A 19,684-nucleotide genomic window follows, 5' to 3' on the forward strand; every position below is an offset into this window, starting at 1 on the left:
TTTCCCACTGTGGGAAAAAATACAAACTCTAGGATAAGTTGGTTTGTTATACTGCTCATTACATTAACAAAAATTCTAGTGGTGTAAAGAGAAAGGGGAATGAAAATGTGTCCAGAAAAGTTCAAAGCGAATTAGACAGACATATTGTTGAAACTGGTTGTTCAGCCCACGTCATAGACAAACAGTGTCTGAAAAAAGTCACGTCTAATGAAAAATGCAACTAAATAAATAAATTTTAATGTCTCAGTAAATTGTTAATACTTAAGCAATTTCAAAAATGTCTGGGATTGGACCCAAAGTAATCTGTTACGTCTACTTCTAAGCAACCATAAATAATAAATAATTAAAGCTCCGAAGTTGCTCCGCGGACAGAATCATGTTGGATACTGATTTCGTATATCATTATAATATTAAAACTTCCGTCAACAAATAGACAGTGAACAGTCGACAAAGTTCGCTGAAGACACTGAAGGAGTACGCGATTGCGAAATTTTAACCAGGCAACTCTTCATCATGTCACATACATACAAACGAAGAGAAAAAAATGAGCACTGTTAGAGAATGTCAGTACAGAACAAGAGACTTAATCCTTTTCTCCGCCTCTTCGTCCTGAGACAGCGTTCCAGGGACGACATCGAAACATGCGTCTCTGGAGACTTCATTAACAGGGATACTGCCTACAGGCTTTATGTAGCACTGGCACTTCTGAAATCAAGTCGATTACGGAAGAAATAAAAGAAAGTCTGAACAAACACAAAGTTATGAAAAGTTGCTCCATTTGCAAATATATATTGAAACCATGAAGCTGCTTCATTTGACTTCGTACACTGTCTGCATACCTTCCGTCCTCCGCCACAATAATCTGTGGAGTAATATTCTTCTAACACTCGGTAAGATAACTGCCCAAATTAAGAAGAAGATCCGACTTCGAATCCCGATTTGGGGGAAAAAACATTTATCGCGGCATTCTTCTTACACTGGAAGTTCAGAATATCTGAACGGATTTCACTGGCATTTTCATTGATTTCATCCCCATTGATTCCAGCCATTTTATTTAATTGGTTCAAATGGTTCTGAGCATTATGGGACTTAACATCTGTGGTCATCAGTCCTCTAGAACTTAGAGCTACTTGAACCTACTAACCTAAGGACATCACACACACATCCATGCCCGAGGCAGGATTCGAGCCTGCGACCGTAGCGGTCACGTGGTTTCAGACTGAAGTGCCTAGAACCGCACGGCCACACCGGCCGGCTTTTTATTTAATTAATGTTTCTAGAACATATATTTTGTTCTTATCAGGACATAACCTTATCTCATCTGTAAATTCTGGTGTGAAGGACGGAGATTCCTACGGATGAGTCGTTTGTCAACTTCACCTCAAGGTTCGCATTAAAATCATATTTTATTATACAAGGTGTCCATAATTAAAGTTTCAGCTTCAAAACGCTTTAGAAAGAGAACCATTGCTCAGAATGACGTCAAATTTGAACAGCATATTATTGGCGCAGGGGGAAGCGTACACAAAGAATAAATAAATAAATGACCAACAGATTGCGCTGTGACAGGTAGAATATGCATATCAACATAAGCGCGGCACACGGCTGTTCCTCAGTTTGCGTCCGAGACGCCACTGGGAGAGCTCTTTTACGACAACGCCGAGTGCGAGCCAGTAGCCCTGCAGAAATTCCGAACACTCAAGGACATGAAAAAAGGCTTTGGTCCGATGTCTGCTAAGGATCTGGAGAAAACGATTACAGAATTCTAAAAGACAGGTTCTTTTGAAGCACAATGAGGCAGAAGGAGGAAAACAGTTGATCAGACCTCTGTTGAAGACGTGGCCATAGAACTGCAGGAGCGGTCGAACGTTGGTGTGCAAGTACGCAGCGCAAGGGGAATTGTCCGAACGTTGGACATACCTGCGAGCACTGTGTACAAAATCCTACGAAACATCCTTCGTTGTCATCCATACAGAATCACCCATCTTCAGGAGTTGCTTCCTGCAGACGTCCCAGCAAGACAAACGTTCGCTCTGGAATTTCTTGCCCGCATGGAAGTGGGCAGTGAACGGCGGTGGAGCATTCTGTGGACAGTGGAGGCCCATTTCCATCTCCAAGGACATGTCAATATGAATAATATGGGCAAGGGAAAATACGCACGCATCAACCGGCAACAGTTCATTCTGCACACGTGGCGGTGGAACGAGTTGATGGTATCGTTTATCGTAGGGTCGCAGTTTTTCGCGGAGATGAGTCCGGCGTGTCCCGTTACCTGTACCATCACTGGTAACTGCTATGAGAGTGTTTTGCGCACCAGAGACTCCCAACCCTTCAACGACGTGGATGTATGTGTAGGGTCGTTTTTATGTAAGATGGCGCCCTTCTGCACACTGCACGGCCAGTGAAGCGACTACTGCATAGACATTTCCGAAACGGTAGAATTATCAGTTGTCATTTCCCTGCAGCCTGCCCGTGTAGTCGATCTGTTCTTGACCCGTGTGACTTCTGGCTGTGAGGTTATCTGAAAGATGTTGTGTTCAGTGCTCCAATTACGAACGTATCTGAATCGAAGGCACGCATTGCACAACGCGTTCTGAATATGACCCCCGAGACACTCTGATCATTTGTGGAACATGCTGTTTCTCGATTTCACCTTGTGGACAGCGTATTGAATATATCTTGCACCAATCTCACGACAATTAGAAACCGATATTATTTTGCTTTTTATTCGATTTTTGGCCCCAGACAATCAGAAACCGGTCTAACTTTCTTTTCTACGCGGTTTTCAGCCTCAGGACAATTAAAAACCGATTTTCCCCATCCGACGTGGTACGACCTCGCCGTGGCGGATGGGCTTACCTGTCTAATAGTGCGACAAACTGCTGACTGCCAAACTTGTGCAGTCATGCACCGTCGCATGCGATTCATATATCATTTGTAGCCGACCCCAATTTACGTTAAGATTCTATTGGTAAAATTTTGGTTAAATTTGTTTTGTTGCCCGAAGTTACCCTCTGCGTTAATAATATGCTGTTCAGATTTAACATCATTCTGTGCAATGGTTCTCTTTCTGCAGCGTTTTGAAACTTGAACTTTAATGATAATACATAGGGCGTTCATTGTTGTTGTTGTTATGGTCTTCAGTCCTGAGACTGGTTTGATGCAGCTCTCCATGCTACTCTATCCTGTGCAAGCTTTTTCATCTCCCAGTACCTACTGCAACCTACATCCTTCTGAATCTGCTTAGTGTATTCATCTCTTGGTCTCCCTCTACGATTTTTACCCTCCACGCTGCCCTCCAATACTAAATTGGTGATCCCTTGATGCCTCAGAACATGTCCTACCAACCGATCCCTTCTTCTGGTCAAGTTGTGCCACGAACTTCTCTTCTCCCCAATCCTATTCAATACTTCCTCATTAGTTATGTGACCTACCCATCTAATCTTCAGCATTCTTCTGTAGCACCACATTTCGAAAGCTTCTATTCTCTTCTTGTCCAAACTATTTATCGTCCACGTTTCACTTCCATACATGGCTACACTCCATACGAATACTTTCAGAAATGACTTCCTGACACTTAAATCAATACTGGATGTTAACAAATTTCTCTTCTTCAGAAACGCTTTCCTTGCCATTGCCAGCCTGCATTTTATATCCTCTCTACTTCGACCATCATCAGTTATTTTGCTCCCCAAATAGCAAAACTCCTTTACTACTTTAAGTGCCTCATTTCCTAATCTAATTCCCTCAGCATCACCCGACTTTATTCGACTACATTCCATTATCCTTGTTTTGCTTTTGTTGATGTTCATCTTATATCCTCCTTTCAAGACACTGTCCATTCCATTCAACTGCTCTTCGAAGTCCTTTGCTGTCTCTGACAGAATTACAATGTCATCGGCGAACCTCAAAGTTTTTATTTCTTCTCCATGAATTTTAATACCTACTCCGAATTTTTCTTTTGTTCCCTTTACTGCTTGCTCAATATACAGATTGAACAACATCGGGGAGAGGCTACAACCCTGTCTTACTCCCTTCCCAACCACTGCTTCCCTTTCATGTCCCTCGACTCTTATAACTGCCATTTGGTTTCTGTACAAATTGTAAATAGCCTTTCGCTCCCTATATTTTACCCCTGCCACCTTTAGAATTTGAAAGAGAGTATTCCAGTCAACATTGTCAAAAGCTTTCTCTAAGTCTACAAATGCTAGAAACGTAGGTTTGCCTTTCCTTAATCTTTCTTCTAAGATAAGTCGTAAGGTCAGTATTGCCTCACGTGTTCCAATGTTTCTACGGAATCCAAACTGATCTTCCCCGAGGTTGGCTTCTACTAGTTTTTCCATTCGTCTGTAAAAAATTCGTGTTAGTATTTTGCAGCTGTGACTTATTAAGCTGATAGTTCGGTAATTTTCACATCTGTCAACACCTGCTTTCTTTGGGATTGGAATTATTATATTCTTCTTGAAGTCTGAGGGTATTTCGCCTGTTTTATACATCTTGCTCGCCAGATGGTAGAGTTTTGTCAGGACTGGCTCTCCCACGGCCGTCAGTAGTTCCAATGGAATATTGTCTACTCCGGGGGCCTTGTTTCGACTCAGGTCTTTCAGTGCTCTGTCAAACTCTTCACGCAGTATCATATCTCCCATTTCATCTTCATCTACATCCTCTTCCATTTCCATAATATTGTCCTCAAGTACATCGCCCTTGTATAGACCCTCTATATACTCCTTCCACCTTTCTGCTTTCCCTTCTTTGCTTAGAACTGGGTTTCCATCTGAGCTCTTGATATTCATGCAAGTGGTTCTCCTTTCTCCAAAGGTCTCTTTAATTTTCCTGTAGGCGGTATCTATCTTACCCCTAGTGAGATAGGCCTCTACATCCTTACATTTGTCCTCTAGCCATCCCTGCTTAGCCATTTTGCACTTCCTGTCGATCTCATTTTTGAGACGTTTGTATTCCTTTTTGCCTGTTTCACTTACTGCATTTTTATATTTTCTCCTTTCATCAATTAAATTCAATATTTCTTCTGTTACCCAAGGATTTCTACTAGCCCTCGTCTTTTTACCTACTTGATCCTCTGCTGCCTTCACTACTTCATCCCTCAAAGCTACCCATTCTTCTTCTACTGTATTTATTTCCCCCATTCCTGTCAATTGCTCCCTTATGCTCTCCCTGAATCTTTGTACAACCTCTGGTTCTTTCAGTTTATCCAGGTCCCATCTCCTTAAATTCCCACCTTTTTGCAGTTTCTTCAGTTTTAATCTACAGGTCATAACCAATAGATTGTGGTCCGAGTCCACATCTGCCCCTGGAAATGTCTTACAATTTAAAACCTGGTTCCTAAATCTCTGTCTTACCATTATATAATCTATCTGATACCTTTTAGTATCTCCAGGGTTCTTCCATGTATACAACCTACTTTCATGATTCTTAAACCAAGTGTTAGTTATGATTATGTTGTGCTCTGTGCAAAATTCGACTAGGCGGCTTCCTCTTTCATTTCTGTACCCCAATCCATATTCACCTGCTATGTTTCCTTCTCTCCCTTTTCCTACACTCGAATTCCAGTCACCCATGACTATTAAATTTTCGTCTCCCTTCACAATCTGAATAATTTCTTTTATTTCATCATACATTTCTTCAATTTCTTCGTCATCTGCAGAGCTAGTTGGCATATAAACTTGTACTACTGTAGTAGGTGTGGGCTTCGTATCTATCTTGGCCACAATAATGCGTTCACTATGCTGTTTGTAGTAGCTTACCCGCATTCCTATTTTCCTATTCATTATTAAACCTACTCCTGCATTACCCCTATTTGATTTTGTGTTTATAACCCTGTAGTCACCTGACCAGAAGTCTTGTTCCTCCTGCCACCGAACTTCACTAATTCCCACTATATCTAACTTCAACCTATCCATTTCCCTTTTTAAATTTTCTAACCTACCTGCCCGATTAAGGGATCTGACATTCCACGCTCCGATCCGTAGAACGCCAGTTTTCTTTCTCCTGATAACGACATCCTCTTGAGTAGTCCCCGCCCGGAGATCCGAATGGGGGACTATTTTACCTCCGGAATATTTTACCCAAGAGGACGCCATCATCATGTAATCATACAGTAAAGCTGCATGCCCTCGGGAAAAATTACGGCCGTAGTTTCCCCTTGCTTTCAGCCGTTCGCAGTACCAGCACAGCAAGGCCGTTCTGGTTATTGTTACAAGGCCAGATCAGTCAATCATCCAGACTGTTGCCCTTGCAACTACTGAAAAGGCTGCTGCCCCTCTTCAGGAACCACACGTTTGTCTGGCCTCTCAACATATACCCCTCCGTTGTGGTTGCACGGCTATCTGTATCGCTGAGGCACGCAAGCCTCCCCACCAACGGCAAGGTCCATGGTTCATGGGGGGGGGGGGGGGGGGGGGCGTTCATAATAATTATTATTCATAATAATAATAATTGTATAATTAAGTAATGTTTTTTCGTGAATCTGTAAGAGCCCTCGACTTTCAGACAATGTATTAGCAACAGAATAACATTCATTCATGTGAGCGACTTTAAAACAGGAAGTGGGAAATATGTGCGACCCTCGTGCTACAGAAGCACAGACTGTGTGGCCCACGAGTATCAACAGGTTGCTGCCTGCTTTTGGAACTCGCGCATGTGACGGTCAAGCATTTCCCACAGCCTCTGCCAAAATACTATACATGACACGCACGTGCAGTTTTAACCTATCTTTTAGAATGGTACCAAATAACGTATTTTACGTAACAAACTATCACAGCGGGCTGAAAAATAATCTTATAAAGTGGTATAGCGTTATGGAAAATGTCCCTTCCTGACTCGAAACGTAACTGGTACTTCTTTATACTAATTATCGTCTTCTGGTCACTGCATCGCTCCTGCAGAACGAACCACTGCGTGTCCCTGAGGCGAAGTCAGTCTTTGTATTCACCAACGTGTAACTATTAGTAAAGATGCTCGTGTTGGATGCTGACTTCTGTACCCAGGCGAGGAGATGGGCCTGGAGGATGGCTGGACTGCTGCAGTCACCCCTTTTTCTTCCGACGTTACGTCCTGGGCTAGTCAATCCACAATTGTTGGCCATGCAGTGCAGTTTACTCGGTTTTATCGAAACTGATGTAGTCAAGCTAGATGCTTGAAAAGGCAGCTCGCGGAAAGCCTGGCACCTACATGTGACAATGTTCTCAGTTTCTCTCGGCTCGAAGACATCACTAGGTCACATGTTTTGAGTTACAGAGTCTTGCCTATTATGGGCGTGATTTCTCAATAACATGTAAGACTGTCAGTACAACATCTGATAAACTACTTATGTTCTACATTTTTGCTATGGCAGTTCAGGGTACTTCGCTTCGTTGTGCTGTGTACAACATAAGGTCGAATCAACTGGAAAGATGTCAAGGTTCTACGATAAAATTTTATTCCGGGTTATCTTCATCTGAGTGTCAATATTTTCATTGTTGCAGACGTCATTCGGCATAGAGTTCATCTCTAAGCCTCTTCTGTCTCTAAGCACTTAGAACACGCTGTCGGCAATCCTTATCCGTTCTTAAGTCAGCATAAATAAATAAATCACGACAGTATTCTTCTGTCTGAGATACAAACATCTGTGAACCAGTAAACGCAAATGTAACGATAAAAATGAGACTCAAAAAAAGAACGTAACACAAAAACAACTCACAGAAATGCCAAAAGGAAGGAGGAAGTACAGATAAGGATATACGTAATTTGATTTGATGTCACTGACTGTCGTATCAGTATTTCACGAATCTGAAATCCCCATCCTCTTATAATTCTGTTATAATTCTGTAGGGCAACAACAAAACGGACTGCAAAATCAGGCTCAACAACCGTAAAACTTATTTTATAAACTATACCTTCTAAATCTTTCAATAAAAGCACACCTTTTGTGTGTTTTGCGTGCATGCAAACTGTAGGTACCCATTCCTTTCCGCTCAACACATCCAATACAACTGCGTGGGGAGAATGGAATATAATGAGTCAACAATGAAACGAATTGGATTCTGTGATTTTGCAGTAACGCAAAAAAGTCTTTTGCGCACGATTATTTCCCAGAATTCTGTGCAGCTTCAGATTTCGTTTTCTTTATCAGCAGCTATAGGAGCTCTTTTGCAATGACGGCAAGGTCACTTCCAAAGCGCTAGGGGCAATATTGCTTACAGAGTCCACATCTGCTAACTGCAAAGGGAGTTCACAAGGAAAATAACACAAAATAATGTAGAATGTGGGTAAAGGTACACTGGAAGGGCAAAGCAGGCGCTGGATGCATGGGGTCCGCGGAGGTCATTCTGCTCAGGATGCCTCATTTGGTTTGAATGAGACGTTCTGAGATTCTAAATCATATGGATGTTACAGGATATCGGACGTAATTCTGTGGATAACTTCTGCTTATCTTCTTGTACTCAGGTGCGACGCGTGCTTTCTTGTAACTACTGTATACAGTTCTGTTTTAGAGCGATCTATGGTACATTATGGTTAAAAGAGGATCTAACTGAGCCGCAAACTCTGTATGGAATATGTGATATTCCATCACACACTGGAGCTTTGTTTAGTTTTGGCGAATTCAGAAATAGTGCAAGAAGTAAACTAGACCAGTAGATCTGTATCTTTCTTTTTGAAGGAACAGTTGGAAATGGAGTTCAGAATTTCTGCTGCTTTTGTTTTGCTATGTTCAGATTCTGTTCCTTGGCCATCCATGAGTATCTCGCCACTAACTTTGATGCCCCTGATAGCCTTTACAAATGACCAGAATTTCTTTGGGTTCTGTGCATTCTGTAAAATTATATTATGGCAAGTGCCTCGACAGTGAGGGTTTCTTTTAACTCATGGCTTTTTAATTCTTTTTTTTTTTCAGCTACACTCATTCCATTCAGTGTATCCTTTATCAGACTTCTACGCTTCGTCTTATATCCGTTGTGGAATAGTCGCCATTCATTTAGCATTTTCTTTCCACAGAGGCTCTATACTATGGAGGGTACCTGCACTAGGTAGAAATGGACTTTTAGACGCGATCCTATCTGTACAGAACTCTAAAAACTGTCAGCACCTCCTTATTTGAAGAAGAATTTATATTTGAAATAAAGTAATAAATAACCAAACTTGAGCTGTATCGCCGCGTCGCATTTACAGGCTCGTCAACGACCAAGAACACGAACACCAAAATGGAGGTACATCAGCTGGTGGCAGTTTCTGAACTAATCGTTGTACGTGATATGTAATTAAGTCAAAGTTGAGGTAATCTGTACAGTTTCGGAGGTGAAGTGGTCACAATAATATATAAGTACAACAATAATTGCTGTAGCAATATTATTTAATGCTGAGACGGATGCTAAAATGAGACCATGATATAACGCATATGAAAACTGAAACACTGAAATCATGCAAATATTATGGGATGAAAATAACTTCGCTACGATCTCATTCATTACAAAATACGGAAACAGAGTAGGAATTCTTTGTACTCATAAACTGCGCAGAATAATAAAATAAATTCCATCTAGTAACAAAATTAGCGCCGATCATGGCAGAAGCGCGGACTTTTTATTTATGGGGTAAGGCTCCAACGCTACAATGCGGTTGTGGGGCAGCACATTGTCACAGAAATGTCCCAGCAGGATATATCGTAGGATTTTCAACTATTTCCTGAAGACAAAGCAATTGATTATATTACAGCTTTAAACGTCTGTTTGTAAATTACATGTGCTACTGTGTATATTTTATATAACACTGTGCTTCAAAATAATACAATAAATAAATAGTAACTGACGTACAGATGTGAATGACTGACGACACCCAAAAGAGTTAATGCCATAAGCAGGAGCACAAGGGCAACAACAGAAACTAATTAGCAATTCTGTGGCAACATATCTGTTCGCTACGAAAGAGCTGGACCTGAGTGGTGTGGTTTGGCGTGTTTAACCCAAGAGTGTGTGTGATCTCAAACGTAAGTCCGGTAATGGGACTGGGAAGTAATGTGCTATTACGACTATTCGGACCAACATTGACATTCACAAAACCGTCACCAATTTACGATTTGGAAAACAGCCAATAACGGACAGAAGAAACTGCAAGATTCCCCCTACTACGCAAGTACCAACCACAAATTGTTGACATGTATTGCTCTACGAGCTACCGGTAAGTTTTACTGACAATAAGACAACACTCAATCTTTGGGACGAGTCGCGAAAGTTTGTTACATTTGAGATCTTATGCCATCACGTTCACGGATTCTGCAATGCTTCGTCGCGGCGCTTTGGGTGTTAAGTCGTGTTGAAGACTCACAATTAGCGTTATTACACTCTCCAAGATTTAATGATGTTGCCGGAAGGCTTATTTGATGGCTTAAGTACACAAAATTATTCTACGTTACGAACCGCATGTCTCTAGAAAAGCCTAAAAGCGTTTAACACTGCAACGACGAAATTAAGTACAGCTGCGCCAGTTCACAACTGAAACAAGTACTGATGAATAGTTTTACAAAAATTGTGGAGTACGCATCTACTACGTAGTAGTCACCTGGCTCAGATTACTGCTGATACGGGTAGCACAATTAAAATACACTCTTTTTAGTGTATTTCCCTATAAACTGACAGATGGTGCAAATGCGCCGCCAAAACAAAGCTTTCAGTTTTAACTTCGCTACTTCTGAACAATAACTCATTTTCCCTTCATTGCTGGTGCAAGGAAACACTGGTTATCCTTTGCTAAATGTACATGGCAGACATAAAGTACTTTACAGTGATCTCCATATGGGAGAATTTGCCAAGGCGGAACTATTACACAAACAGAATTACTATTTCACTTGCAACTGTCGTGGCAGACGAACATCAAATGGAAATTGAAATTTTTAGACATCTTTCCTTATGTTCCACAGTGCTCTAACAGCAGCCTCGTTAATAAAGAACACCGCATTCAATAACGGCCTCGTAAGTGCCAAGTTAGAAAGTCAATGACGCCGCGTCTCAGTGCTATATGCACTTGGGAGAACATCATTGTTCATGATTAATGATATGTCATAAAACCTCCGATTTCGATTTGGAAACTAGCTGTGTACAGTAAAACTGCACTAGTTTTTCGCCCTCTTTTAGAAGTCCAAGCCATTAAATGATAATCAAGTTTTAAGCACAAAACACGCCTGGTATATTTCGTCTTATTTACTAGCTTCAGTATTTATACCTAACTCAGTTTACATAATTTGAATAGCGTCGAAATTTGAGTACGCTTGGTTGTGTTGTCAAAGCTCACCTGGTTTAAAAATAACTGCCGCAATAATGCACGTAGCAAAGAATCCTTGACGAGACAAAGCTCTCTTCATTTTCATTCTTCTGGCAGCTACACCCAAATGTTAACACTTGCTATGCACTGCTATCACAACATTCCAGATGCACCCATCCACGCCTTGCCACTACCTGCAGCGTACTGTTACCCACACACCCAATGGCAGCGCGCTGTGTTGTGATCGGTTGCCACGAGAAACACCAATCAGCTCGCAGCGCGCTCCCGAGGTATGCGAAGCGAGACACCTGGTGCCGGCGGCGGAAGTACTGAGACCGCGCCTACCTGGCTTGAAATAAAACAGCGGTGAAAGCCGTGAGGCACTTATAAGCGGAAATAGTTTGCGGGCATGCGAAGAGTTTGTCGTCAGTGTATTATTATCTCACTTCATTTTTAAATTTGCTTCATTGTTAGTGTGGCACAACAATATCCTAACAAAATAATTTCATCTTTATAATTGAAATGGCTGTAAAAGAAGGATAGTGACGCAAATTCTGGAGAAGACGCGTCTTTGACCCAAGACAGAAAACCAGGAGGATGAAAATGCGAGTTCTGATGACTGACGATACAAAACTGATAACGGTGCAAGGTTTCTCACCCGAATAGCCATTTCACACAAACGAATATAGATCTGTTTGGAATATACAGTGCAGCATTGTACAGAAACTTGGTTGAATGTGTGAGGAAGTGACTAGGAAAATATTAGCTGAACTGTACTAGCGTGAAACTTTTAACCACAGGGCGTTTTCAATTCTTTTTCGTAATCAGTGGTTTGACGTAAATACTTCATTTTCCAGGGGATGAGAAACGAGAGTCTAGCAAAATGGGGTATGGTAAAATACGATGGCAAAATGCTTGACGTGATAGAATCATGTAACCTAACAATAATGCGATTACGTTATGTTGATCACCAGGACAGACATATGTGGATCCATAGATAATTGATTGTGTGATTAACTACATCTAATAACTTAGGGTTTCAGTATTGCGACTTCTAGGAGTGCCATATTCTGCTGTGCCTATTACAAATCTTTTTAGCCGACAACGTTATGAAAAATGAAAATAATCTGAATTTATGAGGCCGAAAATTAGCATAGAATAATCATCCAAACTTTTAACACAAAACCGAATTCTAATAATTATTATAAAATATCCATTCATATTTGTTGTTTTTGCAGTAATCACAGTCTCTTTCTGCCCATTCAGATATGCGAGTTAGATACTCTCACGTAGGCATCATAAAATGTTGAACTGGTGTAGAATGAGAATACTCTATGATGTGTTACATATAGTCTCAAAAACAAAAAGTTGCAAAGCATGAATTATGATTCAAAACTAAAAATAGCATATGTATTCACCTAGCACATGAAACACGAGTCTCAAAGAATGAGACAAGGAAAAGAGAGTTGTTGATATCAAATTATAGTGCTCATGTAAATTAAAAACTAACAACAAAGCAAGACGAAAGAAAGTACACAACCATAAAAAATTAATAGAAAGGAGATTTTCTTTGTCTTTGACAAGGGAGCAGTCTGGAATCATTTACCATTCTAAATGTGGTGCAAGGTGTGAAAATCAAATAATAGCAAAATAACCTGATGAAAAATGTGTACACAGTGAAGGAAACATTTCCTGTCATGGAATCATTCAGTAAAGAATCAGTCACAACAAAAGGGTCAAACTGAAAGTTTGAGAATAAACTCTACTGGCCTGTCAGCAGAATTAGAAAAAGATGTTTCATTGTAATCTGTGACAACTATTTTTTTCCCCTGCCTCCTTCAGATATTTCAGCAATATGTTACTATTGGATGGTAGGGCAGCCAGTAATAGGCTCTATAAGATATTCAGTCAATGACAGCCACAGACCTGAAACAACTTCTCACAATAGCTAATGTGTGATGGTCACAGAATTTGGACAGTAATGTTTCCATGCTATGACCGCTTACAATTTCAAAATTGGCTGACAGCTACTACCTCATTTAGTGTACCCTTGCAACTGAATAGGTATCTGATGTTACACGTCTTCATCTGAGAAATATTTGGACTATATGGACACGACAACATCTAACTTGGATACAAAAGACTGCACATAGGTAATTCAGTCAACAGCCGCTACATAGGTGAATACTCAAATTTCAAACACAATGTCTGACATTTTAATTAACCTTGTAACTTGGATGTATCAGTTTGACCAGAGATGAGCAACAGTCATGCATTTGCACCTTCTCAAATTACACTCATCTTACAGGTATGAAGGTAGCATTTTCTGTAGGTAAAGAATGGGATTTTACCTGGAGAAAAGAATGTTCTTGGAGACTTTAATGATGACTTCCCGTCAGACAGTACTGATCAAGGGCAGCTAGAGTTGTTGATAGATTACTTGTTACAGAAAAAATCCCTCTAAGAATTAAAGGACATAGCACAACAGACATTGATATTTTACTTTTAGACCTAACAACTTGCTCTGATTCAACCACAGAACCAATAGATGCTGGTTTATCTGTCCATAATGGCGAAATATTAACAATAAAATATACAGAGCAGTTAGATACAGATCATGTTAGAAATGTTTCGTATTGCAAAATCATTAACAATAACTCCATCATGGTGTTTAGAGAGAAACTACAGGAGGAACATATAATTCATTGCTAAGCATATTTCTACAACAGTTCCTCTAAATTAAACAACAATACAACTAAACCATAACGAGGGTAGGGAACTCATAACTTTTAGAATTAAAATGTTTAGTGAGAGGAAGAGAGAACCCTACCAAATTTCAAAGCCAAATGTAGTCAAGAGATGAGTATCCATGTGACACACCCACGCTCCAAGAGTAAGACAAAACCAATTTCAATGTTATTGATCAAGAAACAAACAAAAATAGCAATCCAGATGATTCAGCCCTCATAATATAGCTCTGACAGAATTTATAACCCTTTCAAATCACTGACCACCAAATTCAATAATTACTTTGTAACAGAGGCAGCAGATATTGCACCCAGAATCAAGAATTAAATACAGATGCATTAGATTTAGTTGTGCACATCACAAACAGACATTAGTGCCAGAAATACAGTTGCCAAGGAAATTATAAAATTAACCAGATCACTAAAACAGTAATTATGATTATTATGCTAGTGTCTGTAGTAGAATATTAAAATCTTGTGGTGACTTAGTGGTTTAATCTTAATCCATCTTTGTAATTGGTCAATGATTCACACCACCTTTCTTCGCAGACTTAAATATTCTGTAGTTACATCCATCTGTAAAACTGAAGCTCAGGAAACTATCTCTAACTACAACCCCCTTCATGCCATACACTCTTTTCAAAAGTGAGAAGGTGGTCCATGATAGGACACTGACTATTTTAACTGAGCAGAACTTATTAACCGCCACTCAGTTTGGTTTTCATAAAGGATTCTCAATAGCTGGAGCAATACCAGACCTCACAATTAAAATCCTCACAGAACCAAATAAGAGAAATTATCCTGTTGGTCTATTTTCCTAGCTTGGTGAAGCCTTTGTGTGGATCACAAAATTCTGCTTGATCAAAACTATAGTGTCATGGCATCTCTCTTGCATGGATGGAATCTTATCTCACCTAAGAATGGGGGAACCTAATGTGTGGTGTTCCACAAGAATTGGTATTGAGCCAGCACTTGTTCTTAACCCACACATGTGATCTTCCAATTTTTTAAAGGGCTGTAAATTACTATAAAGTTACTGGTGACACAGGCATAATAATCTAGGTTTAAAGTACAGCCTCACAAGAAACAGTTCAAATGATAGCTGAACAGGTCTAAAATTGGTTCACAACTGACAGATTAAGTATTAATCGCACAAACACTCATATGATATGATTTCACACAACAAAATAATGACCAATTATCACCAGAAGTAAGCACAGATGGTCATATAGTAAATGAAACTCTTGAGTAAAGTTTGTTGGGATCCAGTTGGATAGCAACTTAAAATGGTGTTAACACATAAATAAATGAATCAAGAAGCTCAGTTCAGCTGAATTGTAGAAGTGGTTCTCATAATGTTGATCTAAAGACAGGAACATTGGCAGGTTTTATATATTTTCACTTTTTGTTGTCTTATGGCATTGTATTCTAAGACTCAGTACTTAAAATAAATAAAATGTTTTATTCAGCAGAAGCAAGTATTATGAATGTTGTCTAAAGTAGATAACAATGCATCTTACAGAAACCTTTTTTAAGAATCATGGAATTCTTACACTTACTTCATAATGCATTTATTCCATTATTGTTACTGGCAACAAAAATCAGTTTCAAGTGAACTGTGATCCACACAGTCATCACAATATGACACAAAAATAATTTTAACGTAGACTTCTCCTTGTCTAGGATTCCAAGTGACACGCACCCATTCAGTAATTTGTAGAATGTTCTGGGTGTATGGGGTATTTTTAATATTCTAAATGACAACTGGCAACTTCAAAGCAGACACAAAAAGTTCCAAGTCCAAGTCTGTAAACACCTACTTAATACTGAATTTTTAATCATTTTCCTCAAAGAAAAATGCCCTACTACACCTTTTTTTTTCCTTTCCCTGAAAGCTAAGGGGGGAGGGGGTGGAGGACCCCATTGCACCCATGTATGAATGCTCTTGTCCCAAGCGGAGTTACATATGCTGGTGCAAAAGAAGTCAATGAGCTGCCATGTAACTTGAAGTGAGAAACTGTGAATTACAACCAGTTAAAAAAAAATAAATACATTCCTCATTAGTCTCATTCTGTACAAATAACTTGAGTACCTAGATTCAAAGACTGAAAAATTCTGTGAACAATATTAGGAAAAGGATAAATTGCTACCCACCACATAGATGACACATTAAGTTGCAGTCAGGCACAACAAAAAGACTTACACATTTAGTTTTGACCAAAGCCTTCTTCTGAAAAAACCACATCTTGTGCACACATGACCAAATCTCTGCCAACTCCGATTGGAATGCAACTCCCGTGCTGATTGGCAGTCTGGAGTGGGGCAGGGAGGGCTAGCAGTGTATTGGCATGGGGGAGGGGGGGGGGGGGTTAGGGGGGGAGAGGAGTGCTGGATGGTGGGGTGTGCAGGGACTAGGTGGAAGTGTGACAAGACTGCCAGGTGCTGTATCAGGAGACTATGGGGCAAAAAGGTAGGGTGGGGGGAGGGGGGAGGAGCATGGGATGGGAAAGACAGAGGGGTGGGTTGACAGATGGTGGCCCACAATAAGGGTGAAGGGAAGTGAACAGGGAAGAGGAAGAAGTGGTGGACTGAGACATGACTAGGGAGAAGGTGATAGGACAGAGGGGTGGAAACTGTTCGGTGGAGGGTGTGGGGGCAGTAGGTTACTGTAGGTTGAGGCCAGAATGATTTCAGGAGCAGAAAATGTATTCTAAGGATAGCTCCCATCTGTCTAGTTCAGAACAGCTGTTGATGGAGGGGAGGATCCAGATGGTTCAGGTTGTGAAGCAGCCATTGAAATCAGCCATGTTAAATTTCCTATGCCATTTTCCCACACATCCCAATCCTTCCATAACACCCCACCACCCTCTTAAGAACCAGCTACAAAAAAGTGACCCCTTTGTCACCAAACACCATCCCAGACTGGAATGACTAAATCATGTCCTTAGTCAGGGCTTTGATTATCTTTCATCATGTCCTGAAATGAAGTGCTTCCTGCCCAAGATGCTTTCCACTCCTCCTAAAGTGGTGTTCACTCACCTATCCAACATCCACAACATCCTAGTCCAACCCATGCCACTCCCAATACAAACTCCTTGCCATCGGGATCATATCCCTGTGAAATATCCTGATGCAAGACCTGCCCAATCCACCTAGCCAGCACTTCATATTCCAGTTCTGTCGTACGCCTATCCTACATCATCAGAGGCTGGGCCATGCGTGAAAGTAGCCATATCATATTCTAGCTCTGTTGCAATGATTGCACAGCTTTTTATGCTGGTGTGATTACCGACATGATGTACAGGATGAATGACCACCACCAGACTGTGGCCAAGAGCATAGCAGACCACAACATGCAACTGAAAGTAACGTTTTTGATTCCAACGGCTGCTTCACAACCTGGACCATCTCGATCCTCCGCTCCACCAACAGCTTTTCTAAACTGTGCAGATGGGAGTTATCCTTGCAACACATTCTCTGGCCCTGAAATTATCTCGACCACAACCTATGGTAATCTACTGTCCCCACACCCTCCACCTAACAGGTTTTACCCCTTCTGTCCTGGCACCTCCTCGTTATTTACATCCACTCACGAAACCTCCTTTCTCTTCACTACCCACACCCTCATTGTGTGCTCCCCTGTGCCAGTGCACTCACCTGCCTTTCTCCTTCGCTGCTTCTCTCCTTTTCTGCTCCCCATTGCCCTCCACCTTCCTGCTCGACAGCCTTCCATGCTGTGCTTGGCAGTCTTGTCATGCTTCCACCTAGTACCTGGATGCTCTGCTAGACAGTGCATCTCTCTCCTCCCACTCGTATGTTGCTATCCCTTCCCCTTCCCAGCCCCAGTTCAGATAGTTGCTCAGTGTGACAGTTACATTCTGGTCTGAGCTGCATGAGATGGCAGTCGTGTATCGGAAAGGTATATTTGCTTGTATGAATGTGTGTGTGTTTTCTTTCCTAAAGAAGTCTTTGGCCAAAAGTGAAATGTGGAAAGTCTGTTTTTGTCTGCAACTCAATGTGTCATCTTTATAGTGAGTAGCAATCTATCCTCTGTTTGAAAAGTTCTGTTAGGTACGTGGCAAGTAACAATGTTCATTGTAAAGCTGCCTATACGGAATAATGTATTTAGAGATATGGGTAACTATTTTCTTTGAAAAAGACAAGTGTAATCAAGTAATTATTAAGCTACCAATGGAAGATAAATATCAGCTGCTTAGTGTAACTAGGAAACATGCTGTGTCCCATGTCAGTTGGAGGCAAATGAAAAATGGTAGGGGTATACATAATTGGCAGTTCAAATTTGTGGCAAGTAATGCTGCTCCTTAGGGAAATGACAGTAAGGGATGGGAAGGAACACCTTGCACACTCAATGAGTATTCCTGGGGGTTTCATTCAACATTCTGAAGAGTCTATCCTGGCAGCCATTGAGGAAACAGGGTGCAATCAGCTGTAGATTATAGTGTAATATATCACTTTGTTGAAGCGATGTGTTGCACAAGTATTTACCAAACTGATGAACAATGATCACCACCATAAAAAGTTCATTTATATAATGAATTAGTGTAGTCTGCTGTTCAGAAATGTGCTTTATTTATGTGCATGTAGTATGGAATGGGTGCACACAGTGTATCGACAAGCCGGGATGACAACAGATATCTTACTACTTTCATGGTACCTGCAGACTGGGTAGGTCCTGCCTTGGAGATATGGTATGTGCCATGGAAAAAGAATGGCTGTGACAATCCTGATGCTGAATAGAGGAAGACTGTTATCCATATATTCAACTGGTATCTGTAAATTAAAACAGGCCAATTTGGACCAGTCTGTATTAATGTATGTGTGATGTTGTGAATAATGAGCCAACCTCATTATTAATGGTCATTATAAATGAGAGTATAATATACTACATGTTGTTCATGTGACAACTGTAGCATTTCGAGAAACAAAGTCAAATCAGGAGATATTGGTGAGTGTGAAGAAATAAAAAGGTGAGCAACACTGGGTAATAGGAAATCATAGCTCCTGAGCAGACTTTACCTCACCAGTCAATCTCACTACAAAGAAGCAGTGGAACATTGAAGGATTGTGATGGGCAAGAGGCAAATGTGCCCATCTGGGTTTGAAGGTCATACTTGGCCCTCTCCAGTGACAGAGAGGATTAAGAAGGTTAGCTTTGTTCAAAGAGTTTCAGTAAGGCTTACAATCTGCAGTTTTGTCCTCAGAACTCAGTGTGGCCCCCTTTTCCATAGTCAAGTGGAAGGCTCGAACCAGAAACTTCAAAGATTCTGAGAAAACCTAGGCCGCAACTTCCAACAAATGTGCTATGGGGCTTGAGAACTTTATTGTCCCTTTCAAAGGATCAGGTGTACACCGCATATGAGAGACAGCTACCCAGGTAACAGACTGTCTGGGGGGGGGGGGGGGGGGGGCACACAAGGGCATCCAGTCCAGATAATGATAGCTGCAGGGGATCTGGAAGTATCAGTATAAGACCCAAAGAAATGTTACCCATGGGTAAGAATATTAAACTCCTTGTGTTAACTGATTCTTCCAGAGATTCTTATTGAACAATGTATAGTACTTTTGAAGAAGCATGATTACTTGAAAAATGTCAATGATTTCCACAGTCCTGTGTGCTTTCAAGCCTTTCCTAAAGATTTTACTAAATTATTCAAAGATGAAATTAA

At 40.8% G+C, this 19,684-nt stretch overlaps 1 protein-coding gene across 1 annotated transcript in view; it reads right to left on the minus strand.

The window, feature by feature from the left end:
* Window positions 1–11,482, minus strand: part of LOC124789014 (U-scoloptoxin(05)-Sm1a) — a 128,671-nt gene extending 117,189 nt beyond the window's left edge. Inside the window, exon 1 of the mRNA XM_047256304.1 lies at window positions 11,281–11,482. Coding sequence (XP_047112260.1) covers window positions 11,281–11,356 — 76 coding nt within the window. The 5' untranslated portion in view covers window positions 11,357–11,482. The remainder of the gene's footprint in view (window positions 1–11,280) is intronic.
* Between the last annotated feature and the right edge of the window lie 8,202 nt (window positions 11,483–19,684).

Source organism: Schistocerca piceifrons, chromosome 1, assembly GCF_021461385.2.
Source record: "Schistocerca piceifrons isolate TAMUIC-IGC-003096 chromosome 1, iqSchPice1.1, whole genome shotgun sequence".
NCBI classification, from domain to species: domain Eukaryota; kingdom Metazoa; phylum Arthropoda; class Insecta; order Orthoptera; family Acrididae; genus Schistocerca; species Schistocerca piceifrons.